This window comes from Dipodomys spectabilis, unplaced genomic scaffold (assembly GCF_019054845.1).
Source record: "Dipodomys spectabilis isolate Male_0828 unplaced genomic scaffold, ASM1905484v1 ptg000783l, whole genome shotgun sequence".
Classification (NCBI taxonomy): domain Eukaryota; kingdom Metazoa; phylum Chordata; class Mammalia; order Rodentia; family Heteromyidae; genus Dipodomys; species Dipodomys spectabilis.
In genome coordinates, this window is record NW_024871460.1 from 22,652,489 (window position 1) to 22,673,065 (window position 20,577).

A 20,577-nucleotide genomic window follows, 5' to 3' on the forward strand; every position below is an offset into this window, starting at 1 on the left:
TTTATGTTGTAGCATATGTTAAAAACATCCTTCCAGGGGCTGGGAAGGTAGCTTAGTGGTAGAGTGCTTGCCTTGCATGCATGAGGCCCTGGGTTCAATTCCTCAGCACCACATAAGCAAGAAAGAAAAAAGCCGGAAGTGGCTCAAGTGGTAGAATGCTAGCCTTGAGCTGAAGAGCTGAGGGTCAGTGCCCAGGCCCAGAGTTCAGGCCCCACGACCGGACCAAAAACAAAAACAAAAACAAAACAAAAATCATCCTTCCATTTTTGTTAAGGCTGAAGACTAAGTTACATTTTCTTTATCCAGTCACCCTTTTGTAGAGCTTCTGTCTGCCTACCTATAGCTCTCTCAGAGTCTAGGAGCCTTTTCTACAGGAAGATAACCCAAAGGTAATATTTAGTTTACCTCTTTATTACTCCATCTCTATCCAGCTTTCCCAACCAATTGCATTCTAGCTGAAATGACACATTCAGATATTTAGCTGAATCAATGCATGAACAGATGCAAAGGAAGGTTAAAGAGTACTTGAGGATGACCCATTGCAACAACGAGGTATACAAGACACTATATTGAAAATGAACTTTACAACTTGGGGGGGGGGGAAGGAGGAGGAGTTGGGGAGGTGGGGATGAAAGGGATAGTAGGGTCAAAACAAAGGAAGGGGATAACAATGCTCGATAGGAAATGGACTCATTACCTTGCTCATGTAACTGTAACTTCCCTGTACAGTATCTTTACAATAAAAATATACATATTAAAGAAGTACTTGAGGATTCTCTAGTATGTTCCCTTATGTCTTGGTGGGCCATGCAAAAACTAAAAATCTGGGCTGGGAAGGTGGCTCAGTGGTAGAGTGCTTGCCTCGTGTGCATGAGGCCCTGGGTTTGACTCCTCAGCACCACATAAGCAGAAAAAGCCAGAAGTAGCACTATGGCTCAAGTAGTAGGGCACTAGCCTTGAGCTGAAGAGTTGAGGGACAGCACCCAAGCCCAGAGTTCAGGCCCCACGACCGACAAAAAAAAATTGTTTTAAATCAATCAAAAATATAAACCATAAACAGTATTACTTCAAGAGATAAAGCCTGAGACAGACATGAAAGCATCCAAATTATATTCATTAGTCTGATATTTTTTATTTGCCTCATGCTGCACAACAGAACACAAATTTATAGCTGTCTTATGATTGCACAGCTTTTTGCTCTATTATCTTAAAGAAAAGGCATATAATTTATACTACTATCTTTTAAAAATGATGCTTTTGTTTCGCTTTAGAACAGAAAATGGATGGTTCAAAAACTAATTTAGGTCAGAAGTTAGAGTTCTTTCACTAACTCAACAATTCAGAAAGCTTAGATTTAGTTGTTGTTGTTTTAAAGAGGACCATGAGCTGGATGTGGCAGCATACATCTGTAATTGCAGGTACTCGGGAGTCTGAGACAGGAGATCTGTGAGCTAGAGGAAAGTTTGAAGCCAGCCCAGACAAAGCTAGTGAGATCTTGTCTCAAAGAAAAGTAATAAAAACATAATAGTAATAATAGTGAAAAGAAGATTTAGGTATGAGACTCAACTGATGGAATGCCTGTCCAGCCAGCAGAAGGCCCTAAATTCAACCCTCAGTATCACAAACAAAATAAACAACAACAAAAACCTGTGACCTTCATTTTTGGTATTCATCCTACAGATTCATTGGCAAATATGCACAAGGTTGTATGAACAAGGGTACTGGTTTGGAGTATTGTTTGTGTAAGAAAGTTAAATGTTCTAAATGCCCACACATAGGAGAATGGTTATTTAAATCAGAATAAGGCAATACTATAGAATAATTTCTGGGCAGTTAAAAGAATGTAACACATAACTATATCCTCACTTGGAAACTCTTCAAACATATTGTTTGTCAAAGAAATAAAAGGCAGGCCACAGATTACTACATACAATATTCATTTATTCAACCCATATTTATTGAGAGTCAACTCAGTGCATGGTGGTGGTGAGGATTTAATGACATAATTGATGTAAACATTACTTAGAACACATTCCAAAACATCTATTAAGTGTTCCAAATGTTTACTATTTTATTAGATAATCTTCTGCTTATAAAATAATAAAAATAAGCAGAATAAAGTCCAAGGGGCAAAAAAATCTAAAGCATAATTCTTCTACCCCATAAGCAGAGCCAGCCCTGATGAAATTGTGGACTTGGTCTCTATCATTTCCTTACCTTCTTTTCAATCTGCTTCTCTTTAGATTTATACAGACTGGCCATGTCTGTAAAGAAGATGACTATGTACTTGTCCCCTGTCCCCTTCCCCTAAGATTCTGACAGACTTGCTTGCCAAGCTGATAAAGCTAGTGTATCCTAGCAGTCTTTCAGAAGGATCATCATTTCTCCACTGAGCACATGTTTTGGAGATCTCCCTTTCTACTGAAGCATTACCCGGTCTCTCCCATGCCTTCTGGTCAGATGGGGGAGTGAGGCAGCAGACAAGACATCACATGGGGTTCTGCAATTGTGTGGCCTGGCATGGAAGCCAAATCTACCATTTGTTCCTGACTAGGACCTAAGGCAAATTACTCACGTTTTCCAACTTGAATTCTTTCATTTGTAAATTAAGAATAATGAGTACTGTACTTTTGAAGAACCATTTGAAGCATTACTAAGATAATAGCCAGAAAGCACTTGGCACAGTAAAGGCACATGGTGTACACCAACGGGTAGAGGCTTGACTGTCTAGATAAATGAGCAGCTAATCCAGACGGCAAGGTTCACATCCACTCTTTCCATGTGTGTGCTGGTCTCTTCTCCCTGTAACTGTGAGCTTCTCAACATCTGCCTTACTAAAACCTGTTTCCCTTCCTCAGCTAAGGTGACTTGGTTTCAAAATTTCACAGGGGATCTTTCATGTCTTCTTGGGAAGACCAAGGTTGAATGAAACTTTTTGTTGTGGTTGTTTTTATTATGCAGGCAGTACTGGGAATCACTCATGGTTTTATGCACTGATACTCCATTGGCTCTAGTGACTGGCATTTAAACATGTAAAGATGAATGATGTGTTCTACTAGTCATTTTGCTCCAAAAATAATGGAGATGAACACATAGGCAATGTGCTAAGTTAAATGACAGAGCTCTTGATGCAGGAAGAAGAGATACCTTTTTAGAACGAATTGAATGCACATAAATGTGCCCATTCGAAAGGCTGACCCAGCACTTCTATTTCCTTCCAGATCATGAAAGAGCATCCCTCTCATCCTATATCGACCCTCTCCAGCCCACCCCGGGCCAGGGAAAACACTTTTCCTTCACTCTCTGACCACCAGCAGAGACTTCCTGGAAGGGGACAAATGGAGTGGGAAAGCATGTGACATCATGACATAGGAAGATGTGTACTGGAACAAATAAACCCCGAGGCTATGTTCTGAGCCCCATGCTGACAGCAGGGATGTTTGCCCAGGTCTGGGGCAGGCCCTCATTCATCACTCAAGAGTCAACCATCTCTAGGCCACTCTCACTCACCCTTATGATTGGCCTTCCTCATAAACATATGTATGCCTAGCATGTTCCTTGTTCACAAACACTCAAAACCTTCTGTCAATGATTTCCTCTTTCATGTTCGTGTATTTTCTGTGTTTATATATTATGATGCCACTATGCAGGATTCATGTACAGGGAAGAAAACATACGATTCCACTAATAAAACTTCATAGATTTTCATTAGTAGAGCTCTGTCAAGGAAGTTCCTCTAGCTTTCTAGTCGCACTTCCCTCATGTGTAGAAGAGTGATGATTCCATTAGCTCTTGTTTTCTCATAGACTCACTCCAGGATGAAAAGTGAGAGGCATGTTCCAAAATAAAGAGAACTTTATACATTTTAGCCAATGTCATTATTACTAAAAACGATACCTTTTGAATGGATGTTTCTTTCTTGACATCCTCCTTGCTGTTCTTTAGTTTGAACTACTAAAGACTGAACTCAGGGCCTCACATTTAGGCAAAGCACTCTACCATTCAAACCATGCCCCTGGTCCTTTTGCTTTTAGTTGATTTTTTTCTGATAGAATTTCAAACTCATTTTCGCTGAACCATCCTGGAACTTTGATCCTCTTCCCTCTAACTCCCTAGTAGCAGGGATTATAAACATGAGGCATCAAGCCCAGATTCTTTTTTGAGAAAAGTTCTTACCAACTTTTTGCCCATGGAACTCCGACCACTGTCCTCTTATCTCTCTGCTCCCTGTCAATTGCTCTTCTTAATGAATAGAAGGATCGGTGCAGATCAAAGGAGAAGAAACTTGGGGCTGGCCAGCTGCTTGTTAGTATGTACATGAAGACCCTCAAATGCCCTGAAGTGTTCCATGACATAGCACTTAAAGTAGCAAAGCCTGTGGAAACACTTGCCAACCAGTTACCAGTGCTGCAAAGAAAGAGGCCTCATCTGTGCAATGAATAATATGACACTTTATTACAAATGGCAAGTGGGAACATGGATTGGAGATTTGGAATTTCATTTATAGATAAAGCAGAAGGCAGCTGGAAGGAGGATGTGGGTGGGCCATGACTTTGATCTTCAGAGAAATTTAAAGAGAGGCATAAGAGAGAAAGAAATGGAAGGACCAATAGTAAAGGAGGAAAAAGAATCAATTAACAAGGAGACAGGGCAAGAACTAGCTCCCTATGTCTGTCTAGGAAAATGGCTCTAAATGCTGTCTCAGAGCACTTGGGTATTACAGTGCACAAAACTGATAGAGAACTTGTAACTATCAACCTTGATATGTTCATTTCTGAGAAGGATCAAATTAGTTTGTATGTTTCGAATACTGTAATTAAGTTTGATCATGAGATGATATTACCAGAATTAAAGTCTGACAGTTTGTTCCATGATTGGCCAGTTAAGAGTTAGGCTGGTAAGACACCAAAGATGACTTTATTGGAAAGGCTGGCCCAAAGACAGAAGACTGTTCTATTTTTTCTGGGAATATGTAAGTGGTTTATGTAGGTGGCCAAGCTGATGGCTACCTTCCTACAGCTGGACAAAGGCTGGGTAATACATTTCCTATCCGGAATACTTAGTTATTAGTTGTTTTAAGTCTCAGCAGGTCTGAAAAACAAAGATCATTATTTTGTTAGGCTATTTATTTGTGAGGCTATTCCTGTTGCCAACTAGCTACATATTACACAATGAGCAGGTAAGAAGTGGGGGGGATGTCCCAGCCCCCCTTCTTGTGGTGTCCTGTTGATACTCAAGCTCCCAACAATAAGAACACTCTTCCTCTTAGTTACATACTGCAAGCTACTTGCAATGAAAGGAAACACCCTTCTTCAGTTAGCTACATACTACATACTACAAGCGCATCCCAATGCTTGGTGAGAATGAGTTTGCGGTTAGGGAAGCAATGACAGTTATAGTTAGAATCTTGACACTCTGCACATAATTCCTCTGCTGCTTTCCTAAGGAGGCCATACTTTCTACAGCTGATGAGAAACTAATACACAGTTGGTTTCAGGAGCCTTGGTGATACTTTTACACTCTTCTGGGTCCACTGCTGTGAAATTCCACCATAGCCTTGGGTGGACTGTAGCCTGACTTCTACTCAAGCCTCCTTCCTGCCGCCTCAGTGTGCTGTGTCAGATCAATCTCATGCTCAGTGTGATGCTTTCCCTGCTTAGTCCAGCTCCCTCTCCCCCTTAATCCTCTCACAGCCTTTCCCCCAATAAATCCATTACATCCTCCTGAACATCTGTTTTCTGGTAGATTCCAACTCAAAAGTTTCTTGGCAAGCTTAAATGAGCTCATTCATGTAATGTGCTTGGCATGGTGTTGGATTCATAGCAGAAGCTCATTGGAACCTAATTATTGAATTTTGAGAAAGAAGAGTCCAATTGATGGAATCACACAATGTGCTTCTAGGACTTATTGGAAAGCTAAAGTCATGAAGACAGTCATCACAGTATTGATGAAGGAACACAGCTGTACTGATCAATGGAACAGGACAAAGAGTGTAGGAATAGGTCTACACTAATAGAGAGAATTGGTTTTTGATAAAGGGGCAAAAGCAACTCAATGGAGAAAGAATTGTTCCAATAAGTGGTGTTGGAACAATTGAACAGTCTTAGGCAAAGACAGCAAAATAAAACAAAACTGGACCTAACTTTCTACCTTAAGCAAAATTCAGTATAAATCACAGATCTATATGTAAAACTTAGAAATAGAAAACTAAAAAGGACACTTGGGAAAATATTTACAACCTGGGGTGAGTTCTTAGATATATAACACAAAAGCATGATTCATAGAAGACAATTATAATTTAGACTTTGACATTTTTTTGTCTGTGTAAGACACTGTTAGAATTTTTAAAAAGCTCTAGACTGGGAGAAAATGTTAGCAAGTCAAGTATCCAACAAATGACTTATCTCCAGAGTATAAAGATATTTCAAAAGTAAACAGGATGATTTTTACTATATGATCATTTAAAAATATAGGAATTGATTATTTATATATTGCTATATAAATATATATCTATTGTGTAGATATATCTATTGTGTAAATAATAATCGTCACTGACTGTTGTCTAATTGTTTAATGTCGCCCTAGTTTTCATTTCTTCTGTCCTGCTGAAAACCATACCACATTCACATGGGCCTTTCCTTGCTTTAGCATGCTAAAATCTCATTCACTCCTATAGTCCTATAAAATTTGGTTCAGAAAATTGTTTCAGCAAAAGAGAGTCATAAACTGCTACGGAGATTGCAGTCAATTCACTCCATGTTAGTAATGATAATGATGATGACAATGACGATGATGACGATGCCCATTACAATAACAGCATTCCAAAACTCTGGAGTAGTTTTGTCAATGGCTCATCTGTATAGGATGCCTAACAGATATAAACTGTAATATTCTCATTAACATGAAAGTCAGCAATCCATGGCTCAAGATGTGGTGAGGACTTCATGGGGGATACCCAGCGTGATGCACCGGTGTGACTTTATAGGACTGAATGTGTGTGTGTGTGCGCGCGTGCGCGTGTGCGCGTGCACATGTGTGCATCTCCTGGTAAAATTCTCAATGGCTTTGCAGGCTGGAGTTGAACCAGATTGATTCGTCTTCTTTTCACTGATCATTTTCTTTTTTCTGGTGGTATCGGGATTGAACTAGAGCCTTGTACTTCCTGGTAAGGGCCCAGCCACTGAGCCACACTCCCTGTCCGTTTGCCTTTAGTTGGTTGTTCCGATAGGTCTCATGTTTTGTTTTGTTTGCCTAGGACTTGGGACCACAATCCTTCTCCTTCAGACTTTTGGGTCTGGAATTACCTGGTACGTATCACCAGGTTGAGCCCCCGATAATAGCTTTAACGCTCCATGTAAGCGATCCGTATCATCTTTGGCCAAGGCACTGTCAGGTTAAATTCCTTACTCTATTAAAACTTTAGTGGCCTCTATCCTCTGTCATAGAACTACCCCAGGAGAGGGAGAATCAGTGTTTATGTGGATTTTGCTTCGGTTAAGAGCTTGATAGCTAACAAACTTCTGTCCCTCTTGGGATCCAATTCTGTATTTCTTAGAGAGCCTAGAGGGTGTCCAAACAACAGCCTGGCTTCCTTCCAGTGACTTCTAAGCACAGGGAGAAAAGTTGAATTTGATTCTAGTGTTACATTAATGCTTCATTTCTGCTCTGGAACAGCACCTGCTGCCATGTACCCTGTTGTTTTTCTAAAGCCCTCCTCAATCTTTCTCCAAGTCCGGAGCAAAACAAACAGCCCTTTGCTACAATCTTTCAAACTGCTTCTTACAAAATAACTGCAGCCTAGGATCCAGCTGCTCTAGCCTCTGAAATGATATAAACAGTTTGAATCTCATTTTAGACCTGTGCTCCAGAAGTAAGAACAAAATAAAACCATCAAACATCTCTACACACCCAAAGACATTGAAGAGAAATAAAAATAGTAAGCCTCCTGAATTTCCAAACAAAGTAAAGAACAGTTGAAGATAGCGCAGGGTGGAGGTTTGAAGAATGAGCAGGTAATGTGGTGGGGGCAGAGAGGGGACCCTTCTGGCAAAGTGGAGATAAGCAAAATCACTGCGGCAAGAAGCATGGAGGTGAACTCTCCTAAGTTTTGTCTGCTACTGACATTGAAAGTGGCGAGAAAGAGGCCAGAAAGCCAAGCAAAACCTCCCACTTAGTCCAAGCTACGTGGACAATATTAGCTTATGGTCAGTTTAATGATGGGTAACTAAGATTGCCACCTTTTTGTACAGTATTAAAATTCCAGTATGTAAACCAACATATAAACACGTTTTTTACAAAATTTATTAGTATATATCAATCTTAGAAGGAGGCTTCCTTATGATATATCTATGCATGTGTTGATCAGATTCAACCTTTTATCTACTTCCCCTCTCCCCTTTTTTTTAATCGGTCATGAGGCTTGAACTCTGGGCACATCCTTCAGCTCTTCAGCTCAAGGCTAGCACTCTACCACTTGAGCCACAGTGCCACTTCCCGTTTTCTAGTGGTTTATTGGAGATACGAGTCTCACAGACTTTCCTTCCGGGGCTGGCTATGAACCTCCATCCTCAGATCTCAGCCTTCTGAGTAGCTAGGATTACAGCCACCAGTGCCTGGCTCACTTCCCTTTTAAAAACTAGTTTTACAATGTTTTCTTTTTGTTTCATTGGTTTGTCTTTATGTCTTTGGGAGTATAAAGGAGGGGGCACAGAAATGAAGGAACCAAGGGTGAACAAATGCAGAAATGGTACTCACTGGACACTATGTTGAAAATGCACTATACAATTTGTGGATGGAATGGGAGGGAAAAACTGGGAGAGATCAAGGGTAGGGGTGACATTGTCCAAAAGGAAATGTACTCTTTGACTGACTTATTTAAGTGTAACCCTTCTGTTTAATGAAGATTTCTAATTTTAAAAAAATAAATTAATTAAAAGTTTTAATAGGTTTTTTTAGGTTTCTTTTTTTAAAATTTTAATAGGTTTTAATATTCTATTTCCAAACCTGTATTTAAAGTATTCCATCCGCTCCTATCATCCTTCCTCTTCCCACTGGTCCCAATCCTAACATTCTTGGTTTTACTCTCCTGCTTGAACACAGGGCTTCGAGCTCTTTCCACCAAGTTTTTATGTTAAGAGTGGTATTCTACCACTTGAGCCACAATCCCACTTCTGGCTTTTTGCTGGTTAACTGGAGATAAGAGTCTCTCAGATTTGTCTGCCTGGGCTGGCTCTGAACCACAATCCTCAAATCCCAGCTTCCTGAGTTGCTAGAATTACTAACATGAGCTACAAATGCCTCCCAATACTGTAGATTTTTAATCAAAGTTCTGACTAGATGGGAATGATACTCCAGGTTAATACAGATAGAATAAACTCTGCCAAGGAGGGGAGCCATGGACATTCAGCATGCCTTAGAGAGATGAAAGCCACAGCTAGTCTGAATAAGGCTGTTAGGTTTCCAATGTTGAGATAGTGAGCAATTGTGATCCCTTCTTACAGCTTCTGGTGCCATTCTGGAGCCTGGATTTAGTATAGTAGTCAACAGTGCTTATGGTAGCTAAGGTGAGATCTCCGCAGCGCCCCCTCCTCCCTACCCCCCCCCCCCGCCCCATCCCTGCTGCCAATAAAGCCACCTTGCCCTTAAACTCAGGTCTTATTCCTTGGGTAGGCATTGCCCTCCACATTTCAGTTGTTGAATTCCTAGTTGATCACTTTTTCTTCCTAAGGTAACTGAGAACTTGAGAAGAATCATGTTCCAGAATCTCTGTGTGCTGTGAGGTTCCTTTAGAAATCTAATGGCCTTTCCAAATTTTTTCTAGTTGTTTCCTCTGGTGCCCAGGTTTCCCATCCAATCCATGGTGATCCTGGGGTGCCTGGATACCTAAAGCCACTCCAGGACTCGCCAGCAGACCGTGGTGCATTTCTACCACAGACCTGAGGGAGAACTCTACTTCCCTTTCCTCTTTGGCTAAGAATACAGAGTTGTTCCCCATGGGGGAAGGTTGGTCCCTGTCCTGAGATCTTATTCCTCAGAGATGGAGAGGAATAGATCTGGATTCAAAATGACCGACTTCATTCCCTAACTCTGCTCTGTCTCAGCAGCATGACTTTGGAGAATGAATGAGTTGAAGCAGGATTTAGAGGAGCTCAACTAACATATTCTGCCCTTACAACTCAACTTGAATTTGTTTTGGGAAGCTGTTTCTGGCTCTTTCAGCTTTCATGGTCTCCCACAAACCCTGCTTTCCCATGCTCTTTTCCAACTCCCCCATGATCACCCTTTCCTTACCTTGCTTCCCCCACTGGAACAGGCTATTTGTCTTGTTTATCTCCATCTCCAGCAGCCAACACTCTGGCTGGCACCTTTTCATTGTTTTGTAATGCTGCTTGCTGATAAGGGTTTCTAAAGTTCTGATCCTTACCCATCTGTCTCAGCAAGTTAAGACATTAGAGCTTGACTGATGGAGGAAAAAATCAGTTCATAAGGCTTCCTTCAATACTGTCAAGTCCTAGTGGCATTGCATCTTCGCAAACAGAAATGAGCCAGCAACACAGAAAGTAAAAAGAACCTCCATCATTTCCAGACCATCAAACTACAAAAGAGCTCTTCCAAACCACCATATGGCCAGTAGAAGCAAATGCATCCAGTGATGACATCGTGGTGACATGCTGAGCCAGGCTGCTCACTGAGTCATGGCGGTCAGGAGATGATAAGTCTGTAGATGTTTCAGGAATGAGAATCCAATGGGGCTTAGGGAATGCTGCTTCTATTCAGTTGCTCTCAGGCAATGTGAATCCTCTGTTAAACCCTTAACCCTCCTAAATTAGACCTCAGGGGCTTAATCTTGACATTGGATGACCTTATAAAGAAAGCCACAAACTGTGCTCTATTCCAGACCGTAGCATAGGGAAGGAATTCAGTAGGAAATTCCTTAGGAGATTTTCTGTAGTTTCAATGCTATGTCCACTCACATTACTAAGGAGTAACAACATTCTCTGTTAATGGGGAGAGTTGCTATTAGCCTGAAATGGAGGAAGCTGGCTTTAGCCTGAAAGAGGTCTGCTTCTAGGGTGAGCTTTCTTGCTTAGGAGACAGGTACTCGGAACATTTTGGAAACACAGACAGACAAGACCCAAGTCAAGCATCAGTAAGGAGCCCAGGAAAATGACAGGCTGAGGCCGAGACTGTGTAGAGATGAACATGATAAGAGGGAAGGCTCCAGCAGGTATATTACCTGCTGAAAACCCAAAGATAGAGATAAATGAATCTGGATTCAAAATGATCTGACTTCACCCCTTAACTCTGCTACTTCTTAGCAGCAAGACTTTGGAGAATGAATGAAAGAATGAAGAAATACTCACCCCAGTCCTTGGAGGCCATGAATGTTTCTGAAAGTTCACAAGTGAGACTGTACTAAGAGGATCCACTCATCTTTCTAGATTTTAAGATCCACAGTGGTGGTGTTAAACCAGCATATCTCGTTTTTTTCTTTTTGTTATCTAAAGCCAGATGTTGTGGCACATACATGTAATTAATCCTGCCACTTGGGAAACAGAGGCAGGAGGATCACAAGTGTGAGGTTATCCTGGGCTACAGAGCAGAGACATAAAAAAAAAACAAACAACAACAACAACAAAACCAAAGCAAAATGAAACACAAAGCTCCAGGGAAGGTCGTTGTTTGAAGATTCTTTTCTTACTCATGCCATAACAATATTTGCTACAAGTCAAGTGCTTTGACTCATGTAACTCAGTAACTAGCGTCATTCTGTCATGTTACTGCTGAGAAAAGAGCATGGAGGGATGCAATGGTGACAGAGACATGCAAGGTCACATGAGTTCATGGTGGCAGATCTGGGACTATCAATATTGGCTGTCAAAATCTAAAACTTGTACCCCTCACCATCAGATGGCTTTGCCCCACTTCTCTGCTGTCAAGACTATCTTCCCAACATCTCTTTAGTCCTGGCCAGGCTCCCAGTCCTGGCCAACCACTCATGGTCCATACAATGCCTCATCTTGAAGGTTCTACCATTACTTAATGTATGTATTACTTATTTCTAGCTAAGTATGTGAGATACTTAGGAGCAGGAGCCTCTTCTCTTTAAGTATTTGCGAGTGTCCTAGCGTCCAACCTGGTATAAGTGCTCGACACATGAAATAAAGGAATAAACTTAGAGATACAGGAACACTGGGGTCGTGTGAGACATCAGTGGACATAGCAGAGGTAGCCAATCATACTTATTGATGACTTGCACTGCCTGGAGTACTGTTTGTGCATTATCTGTCTACTCGTTGGCATAGCTTTCTGAGGTAGATTCTGGGTTTATCTCCATTGCACTTTAGAGCAAAGTGCAGATGGACGTGCTCAAGTCAATGCAGCTAAGTCATCTGTAAAGCTGAGACCCCTACCTTGATCTGACGACCAAATATGATCTTAAGATTTGCATTCTTTGGCTGTGGTCCTGTCTCACTCTGGCGCTCTAGCCTTGTGTGCAGAGCAGAGGTGTTGGAAGCTACATTTGGTGGGGGGGGGGGGGGGGTACAGATGCTTCCGCTTAAACTCAGGGTCTAGTGCTCTTTTGTGGCTTTTTTCACACAAGTCTGGCACACTGCCACGTGAGCCACACCTCCATTTTTTGGCTTTTTGCTGCTAGTTGGAGATAAGAGTCTCTTGGCTTTGTCTTTCTGGACTGGCTTTGGAGCTCAGCCTTCAGTAGCTAGGATTATAGGCCTGAGCCACTAGCACCTCACTTGTATGCTACAGTTTTATAGTCCCCTTAAAACAAAGCTGCATATAGTTATCTTGAAAGGGGTTGTTTTCTTATTCCTGTTGCATTGGTTGCACCTAGATGCTTTTGTGTCTGCACAAGGAAGGGACTTCAGTTAAACTGGTTTGGAAAATGTGGAAATAGAAGCTCAGAGAGGCTCATTAATTTGCCCCAGGTTCTACCACTGGCTAGTATTCAGCCCCAAGCAACTTTGTTCTGGTGCTAGATGGTTAACCGCTGGGCTGTCCTCACTTCCTAGCAACATCGGGGCTCTCCACATTCCTGCCTGTGGCTGTTGATTCTTTAATTAGCTGGGGGTCCTCAAAAGCCAAGCTATAGGCCTGATCTCTGATAGCAGTAGTCTGAACCTTAATCCCACCAGATGTCCTGCAAACATCCCACAGATCTAGGCCCATGGTTACCAAGGAGACCAGGTGGGAGAGTGAGGATGGATCAGTGCCAGTCAGCCAGCTCCACAGAGAAAACTGTGTTGCCAACAATAGGTCAAAACTGTGTCTCCGTATTATTAAAATACCCATTGAAGACAGGTGAGTCAATGCATCTGCTTTACTTGTGTTCTTAAATGATAAACCCATGTCCCACTAGCTTATGTGCACAAATGTTTGGCTCCCACATCCAGGATTTTTAAAAGGGTCAAGTTCCGCTCTGTTTCATCAAAAGAGTAAATACTGTATGTTTAATTATTTGATGTGCTTAGTCTGAGAACATTTCCAGTGAGAGCTTAGAAGGTTTGAAGGCAATGCCTAAAGTCGTAGGGAACATTGGAATTGCTAGGGGCATCAGGGATCAAAGTTTAAACCCTCATCACACAGATAAGAAAGGCTAAGTTGTTGGCCTGCATGCAGAAGGCCAGGGACAGCAGAGCTAGGACAGCACTGCTCACTTGCCACTAACATCCCTACAGAGATAGAAGTTAGGTTTGCTTAAAACTCTTTGGAAATGTATTTTGGCTTCATTTGCAATGCTTGGGATTGAAATTATTTCACCATTAAAGAAGGAATATGTTATCAGGACATTTGCATCTCCTTTTTCCTTTTCTTTTTTTCTTCTTCTTCCTCCCCACACCCCACCCCAATCCCCAGTCTGACTCTCACTAGGGATTCATATTCTCTACCACTTGAGCCACAGCCCTAGCCTTTTTAAATTTCTGAGATAGGATTTCCCTTTGGAACTCAGACTGAGACCTCTTAAATATTTAGGAGTATTGGCATGTACCACTACACTAACACCTGATTAGTAAACCCAATTGTATTAGCATTTCTTCTGCCACACAAGTACCAAATTGTTTAGAAAAAAAATAATTTGATCAAACAGAGTATCCAACAAGAAGTTATTTTCTTAAATATTCAAGTCTTTAAATTAACTACATTATTTATGTTAATTCGAAGTAACTCTTCTATGGATTTCTCTGTATCTCAACTGATAAAGTTATATTGATTTTTAAAAATGTTGACTCTTAGGAAAATTGTCACACCATTCATCTTTCACAATCTTTATACAAAAAGCAAGTCTGTTGCTTTTAGAGTAAATTTGTTGCCTGAGATCCCCATTGGGATGGTGTGGCAGACAGTTCTGCAGCATTATGATAACTGAACAAATTGTGAAAATATTTAACACTGGATTGTATACTTTGTAATGGTTAAGATGGTAAATTTCATATTAGGTATATTTTTCACAGTATAAAAAGTTAATAATGAAACTTAGTTATTGAAAGTGGAAGGAATCTGTTCAGTGGCAAATAATTTTTTTTATTTAATAAATATACGCCAGGCATGGTGGTGCATTGCTTGTAATCTTAGCGATTTTGGAAGGAAGATTGTAGTTCAGGGCCAAAGCATGAGACCCTATCTGAAAAACAAACTAAAATCAAAAGGACTGTAGAGATGACTCAAGTGGTAATGGACTTACCTAACAAGCACAAGGTCTTGAGTTCAAAACCTTGGTACTGAAAAATTCTTAATAACTATATATATTATATTTTATATATATAATTGAAAAATCTTTGAAAGTACTTGCTAATTGTACGGTGTTCTGAAAATGTCAGACATGCTTATGTAACACGATATGTTTGTGGAGTTAGGACTGAATACTTCCTATTACCTACACACTTGTTCCCCTTCACCTTGCTCTGAATTTTGAAAGCTCACTGAATGGCTGCAGTAACAGCTGTCTCTAACATCGGGCTTCCTGTTTGGGAGCAGTAGGTGCCAGGAGAAAAGCAGGAGTGTGAGATTGGGTATTTTTTTTTCCTCTTCCTTTCCTCCCTTTCCTCTCCTCTCTCCTCCCCTCCTGTCTGCTTTCCTCTGCTCTGGATCATGGCAAGTTGACTGCATCCTCTGGTATAAAGGCCAAAGCTCTTCATGATCAGCCTTCTCTTTTTTTAAGTAAGTTTTTTATTGTGAAAATACTGTACAGAGGGGTTACAGTTACATGAGTAAGGTAGTGAATACATTTCTTATCAAGCATTGTCGCCTCCTCCTTTATTTTATCCCTACCATCCTTTCCTTCCCACCTCCACAACTATACACCCTGCCCCCACCTAAATTGTAAAGTTCGTTTTTCAACATAGTGCCTTGTACATCTCATTGTTGCAATGGGTCCACCTATATCCCTATTTAAACATTTTGTTTTTCCTTTTCCCTCCCCAAATTATACCAACATCAAATACAGTGAAAACGGGGTTATACCATGAGGGAGGGACATACAAAGAAACAAAAAAAAAATTACATGGCACCTTATAAATACGTTAGAAACAATAGCAAGCAAGAAAAAAATCACTTGTGTCCCTATCTTGGTGCTACTTTCTTGAAGATTCTGAAAGTTCTCCTTTCTATTTCCCTTCTGGCCTAGCGTGATAACATTTTCCAGCTGTTGCAGACCCAGAGTGCTTTAGTAATCTTCATTTATTCCTTATGACTTCACCTTCAACAGCTGTCAGTGATTCTTTCATTAAACAATCTTCAGTGTTGACTGGTCAGTGGGCTGCCTAGTTCCTCTAGGAACTCTGGCCAATACAAGATGTGTGTGCGTGCGCACACGCATGTGTGCAATATTGTGCAGTTAATGGTGAACATTTTCGCTTCCTCAACTCTTGTAACCTAAAGCAATTGGAAACACCTAAGTTAAAGTTGGCTTTGTCCCAGAAATGCAGAAATACTCCGAATAGAGAGAACTACATTTCAAGATTTTCTATTCGAGGTTGCTCTTTGGTTTTCTTTCAAGCAATTGTGGTTCATGGTTTAAAAGATGATCATTTCTCCAAATGGGTTCACATTTGCTAAAACAAAACAAAACAAAACAAAAACTTCCCATCATTTAAAAAAATTAGCAGAGTTTTAAAGTATCCACTATCTTTTATTATGAAACCAGAAGGCACCATTTCATCTAGAGGAGCACTGATTGCTTAGAACTACATTCTTTTGAATAAACCTATATTGGTTTAATGAAGTTTTCCTGTGATTAGTATAATTTACTGCAATTGTATTCAAACCCCAAATTATGGGTGTTATACAGAGGAAATACAGCCCTGGTTTAAGGCAATTAGTTTAATCACTTTCCTGATGGGAAATGAAGCAAGGACTCCACCGAGCAGAGCTGCCCACTAGCATTGACGTGGGGAGACTAGTGCTCCTGGCAGGCCTTACTCTCTTATGCCTACTGCCACGCTTTCCTGCCATAGCATATTATAGAACAACACTTCCTCTCATGGTAGTTGGTTGCTGCTAATCAATATCCTCAGAGCTGTATTGTTTAGGCCTTCTTCATCCCTCACCATGCTTGACTCCTCGGGTATGCAATATTCATTGTACAAGGGTGCCTGTGCCATGTTGGGGGGCAAGGGGGGCACTGCGCAGGGTGGCAAGGGAAGGGATTAAGCCCAGCCTAATCACTTACCATAGTTGTTTGGGCTCTTTTGTCCAGAAGAGGAGCTTATCTCTAACTTGCCCAATTGTTTACCATCTCTTTACTGGTCTCTCTTCTTCTGTCTTGCTCTCCTCTTATTCTAAAATACTAGAATCAACTTCTAAATTGTGGCTTTGACCTCATTGCTTCTACTCAACCCATTCAATAGTTTCCCATTCCAGAGAGCAGTGTTTCGTAAACTTCCTTGCTCACAAGAATCACCTGGAGTCAGGTGGGGGTGAGGTGAATCTTATGGAATGCAGGGGCTAATTCAAGTAGGTCTGACATAAGGCCTGAGACTCTGTCCAGCTAGCTGAACACTTGAGCAGCTGAGCTCCTGGATTGTGCTGATGGCTATGCAGATAACAGTGGGAATGTTAAGCCTGTGCTGTCGGATATAGGAGCCACCACCCACCAGCCACATGTAGCTACTGAGCATTGGAGATGGGGTGTGACTGAGGAAATGAACTTTGCATGTTATTTCAGTAGCCACATGTGGCCAACCACTGTGTATTGGACATTATGTTGCAGAAGATCATGTCCAGACTCCTTGTCAGAACTTAAAAGCCCACTGGCCATTCTTTTTTTCTTCTTCTTCTTCTTTTTCTTTTTGATCCAGTCATGGGACCTGAACTCTGGGCCTGGGTGCTGTCCCTCAGCTCTTCAGCTCAAGGCTAGTGCTCTACCACATGAGCCACAGCACCACTTCTGGCTTTTTTCTTTTTGTTTATGTGGTGCTGAGGAGTCGAACCCAGGGCCTCAGGCATGCAAGGCAAGCACTCTACCACTGAGCCACCTTCCCAGCCCTGGCCATTCTTTTCTACTATCTGCTTCTCACTTATTTTATGGTGAAATGCCATGAGGCTTCTTTAATTTTCCAAACAAGCCAACTGGTTGTCATGCTTCTGCTTTGGATGTGCAGTTCCCCGTGCCTGGAATGTTTGAAATTCCTGTCTTCGTGTTTTGTGCCTAGTGATGCCGCACCTTCTTTCCTGGTCCAGGCCCAGCCATCCTCTTCTGTAAATCTGTCCCTGCTAATAGTAAATGTTTAACAGCATTCTCTGGATAATGTGTAGAGGACTTTGTATACCATATTTCACTCCACTGGCCCATTTGTTTGGTCTCTGGAAATGGAATCTGGCTTGAGGGGTCACAAAATTAGAATGGAGAAAATCATAAATTCCAACCTTGTTCTTTTCCCACCACACCTTAGTGTCTCCTGCTTGCTTGGAATTGTGTGACACATAGTACTGATCATCACTGATAGTGATATTATTTCTCTGTAATGTTCTGTCTCTATGGGACCATAAACACTGAGAGGTTGCAGATGAGTTGTGATTTATTTCTGTAGCCCTAGGGTCTGGTAAAACCCAGTGCTGGACACCTGTTGTTGAAGTGTGTGTTTCTTCTGTCCAAACCTTTGTAAAAAAAAATCTTGAATGTGGCAATTGCGTTTTATTTCATGGATGAGCTTATTGCTCAGAATGTCCATGGTAAGTTTGAATAAATGAGAAAAGGAAGGAAAGTAGGAAGAGGGGGAAGGAAAGAAAGGAGGGGAAGAAGGGATGGAGGGAGGGATGAAGGAAGGGAAATATGTTGACTGTGGACAGCATCCTAACAAGAATCTCAAGAGTATGGATTCTTGCAAAGTGATCTTTAGACTTCAAAATGAAACAATCATTTTCATAATTCCCCAAACACTGTTTTTTCCCCCTGCACTGAGTCACTATCTCTTGAGTTTCTTTGGAGCTAAATTAAACATTTGAATTCATTTAATTTACTTGAGCAAATATTTAACAAATCTATCACATACACATAAAAAAATTTCTGTGTTAGTGCCTAAGGGTATAGAAGACTATAAATTGAATAGGACAGATTTATTACTCTCAAACTAGTTAAGATTTTTGCACAAGCAGTAGATTGACACCCAAATAATGCTACGAAGAAAACAAGGGAATGGACGATGTGTTAAATATGATGGAAGGAAAGATAAAAATGTTAACAAGTGCTTTCCTTCAAATTTTCCTAGTTTGTATGGCTAGTGTTCCTATGAATTAATATCTAGAGAGCTACACTTTCTTGAGAAAATGAGGAGGCTTCAATCCTGCTAGTATGATCCAGAGATATAAATAGGTATGACCTTTATAAAGAGAATATAAAACACAAATAGTGCATGCTATTTATTCTAGCAATTCTACTTTTAGTCTGTATTCTAAGATAGTCATTGTGGCTCCATAGTGAGTCTTATCAGCAAAGGCTTCAATAAAACACTGCTTATAAGGTTAAAAGTTTAAAAAGACATATTTCTAACTCATAGATTAAATAAATTACTCTGAATCCATATGATTGTATACTAGTTAGTCATAAGAGATATGAAGTCACAGATATTGATAAAGATATTGATAAAGAAAGCATTTTTAAATGATTTTAAAAAGCAGGTTACAGCATGGAATATTCCATATGATTTCTTAATTTGGGGGAAGAGGTGCTTGTATATACATAAATTAAACTATGATCAAAGAAATACTCAAAGACTCTTAATATGCTCCCTGGGTGATGGGATTAGATAATCTTTGTATGAATGCTTTTCATCTGTGTATTTTGTCTTGGTGACCAGAAACACAGCTTTATTTTAAGTGAAGACATCAGTATGTTCAGTGCTTTACTTTAACCAGTTATCTCATTTACCAAATATCTCCTTGAAGATCCAAGATGCCTCACAGGAAATCTATAGGTGGCCAACTGCTTAGAAATGTCTCCAGCTTCAGGAAGTCACGCTCTCTCCCATCATCAATCAATGTCATCATTCCTTGATTTCCAATATCCATTAGTTCCTGTCTTTGCTTTCAAACTCATCCTAGGTTGGAACCATTTTCCCTACATGCAGCCTACCACTTGATCAATGTCTCCCATGGGCAGGTCATCTGCAGTAGAAGTGAGCTTGCTGATACTCAAAAGCTAGTGGCTCAGATGTGTTCCTCACTGCCCAGTTTCTCTAGTTCCTTGTGTGTTTTGTGTTTACATGCAATTTCTTGATCTCTCATAGCCTTCATTTTTGTTTTTGCAAAGCAATTGCTGTCTCTCTTCTCTTTCCCTTCTCTCCTCCACTCCCCTTCCCTCTATGCTTCCCTACCCTCCCTTTCCCATCTCTCCCTTTCCCTTCTTTCTCCTTCATTTCTATGTTTTTCCCTTCACCTTCTCTCCTCTTCTCTCCTTTCCTCTGATATCTCCTCCTAAGCTCCATAGAGGTAAGAAGAGGGGTTCTTATGCTCTTCCCATATGAATCATCCCATTCTCCAGGAGATGGTGAGTCACAAATGAAGGATTCAGAGCCTATTCCAGCATATTTGATCTATAAAAAAATACCTTCAAAAAGTCTTCCAGAAGAAGCTAGAGTAGCTTCCTGGTTTATTCCAACAAGCACAAGATAGGTTTCTAAAAGATTACTCCTAAAATTCCTCAAGGAAAATCCATGTCATCATCCTAAAGAGCTTTTCAGCTTTGGATAAGGAAGGAAGATATACATATTTGGAGACAGGATTTTATTATGTAGCTCAGATTGGCCTTGAATTTGATATCCTCAAGCCTTGGCCTCCTAAGTGTTGAGTTTACAGGTATGTGACCTCATGCCTTTTGCAAAGACGGCAAATTTTAATAACAAAATCAGATGGTAATTCAGTCCAGTGTTTTTTTTTCCTGCATAAGGAAGGTGGACAATGCTATCAGTGTGTGTTTATATAATATAGTTATAACAGATCCTGGCTTCCTGATGTCACTCTGAATTACTGAGTGTGTGACAATGCATGGATACTGGAAGCAGCAGTAAACTAGGAGGAGGAGGAGAGACCTGTCACCAAGAAATGATCCAAGCAACCACAGGA

General features: G+C 40.8%; 1 protein-coding gene across 1 annotated transcript in view; it reads right to left on the minus strand.

Annotated features, from left to right (window-relative positions):
- Sdc2 (syndecan 2) overlaps positions 1 to 13,188 on the minus strand; it is a 143,316-nt gene extending 130,128 nt beyond the window's left edge. The window contains exons 1-2 of the mRNA XM_042672908.1: positions 13,025 to 13,188; positions 10,291 to 10,427 (exon numbers count right to left, since the gene is read on the minus strand). Coding sequence (XP_042528842.1) covers positions 10,291 to 10,427; positions 13,025 to 13,188 — 301 coding nt within the window. The remainder of the gene's footprint in view (positions 1 to 10,290; positions 10,428 to 13,024) is intronic.
- Between the last annotated feature and the right edge of the window lie 7,389 nt (positions 13,189 to 20,577).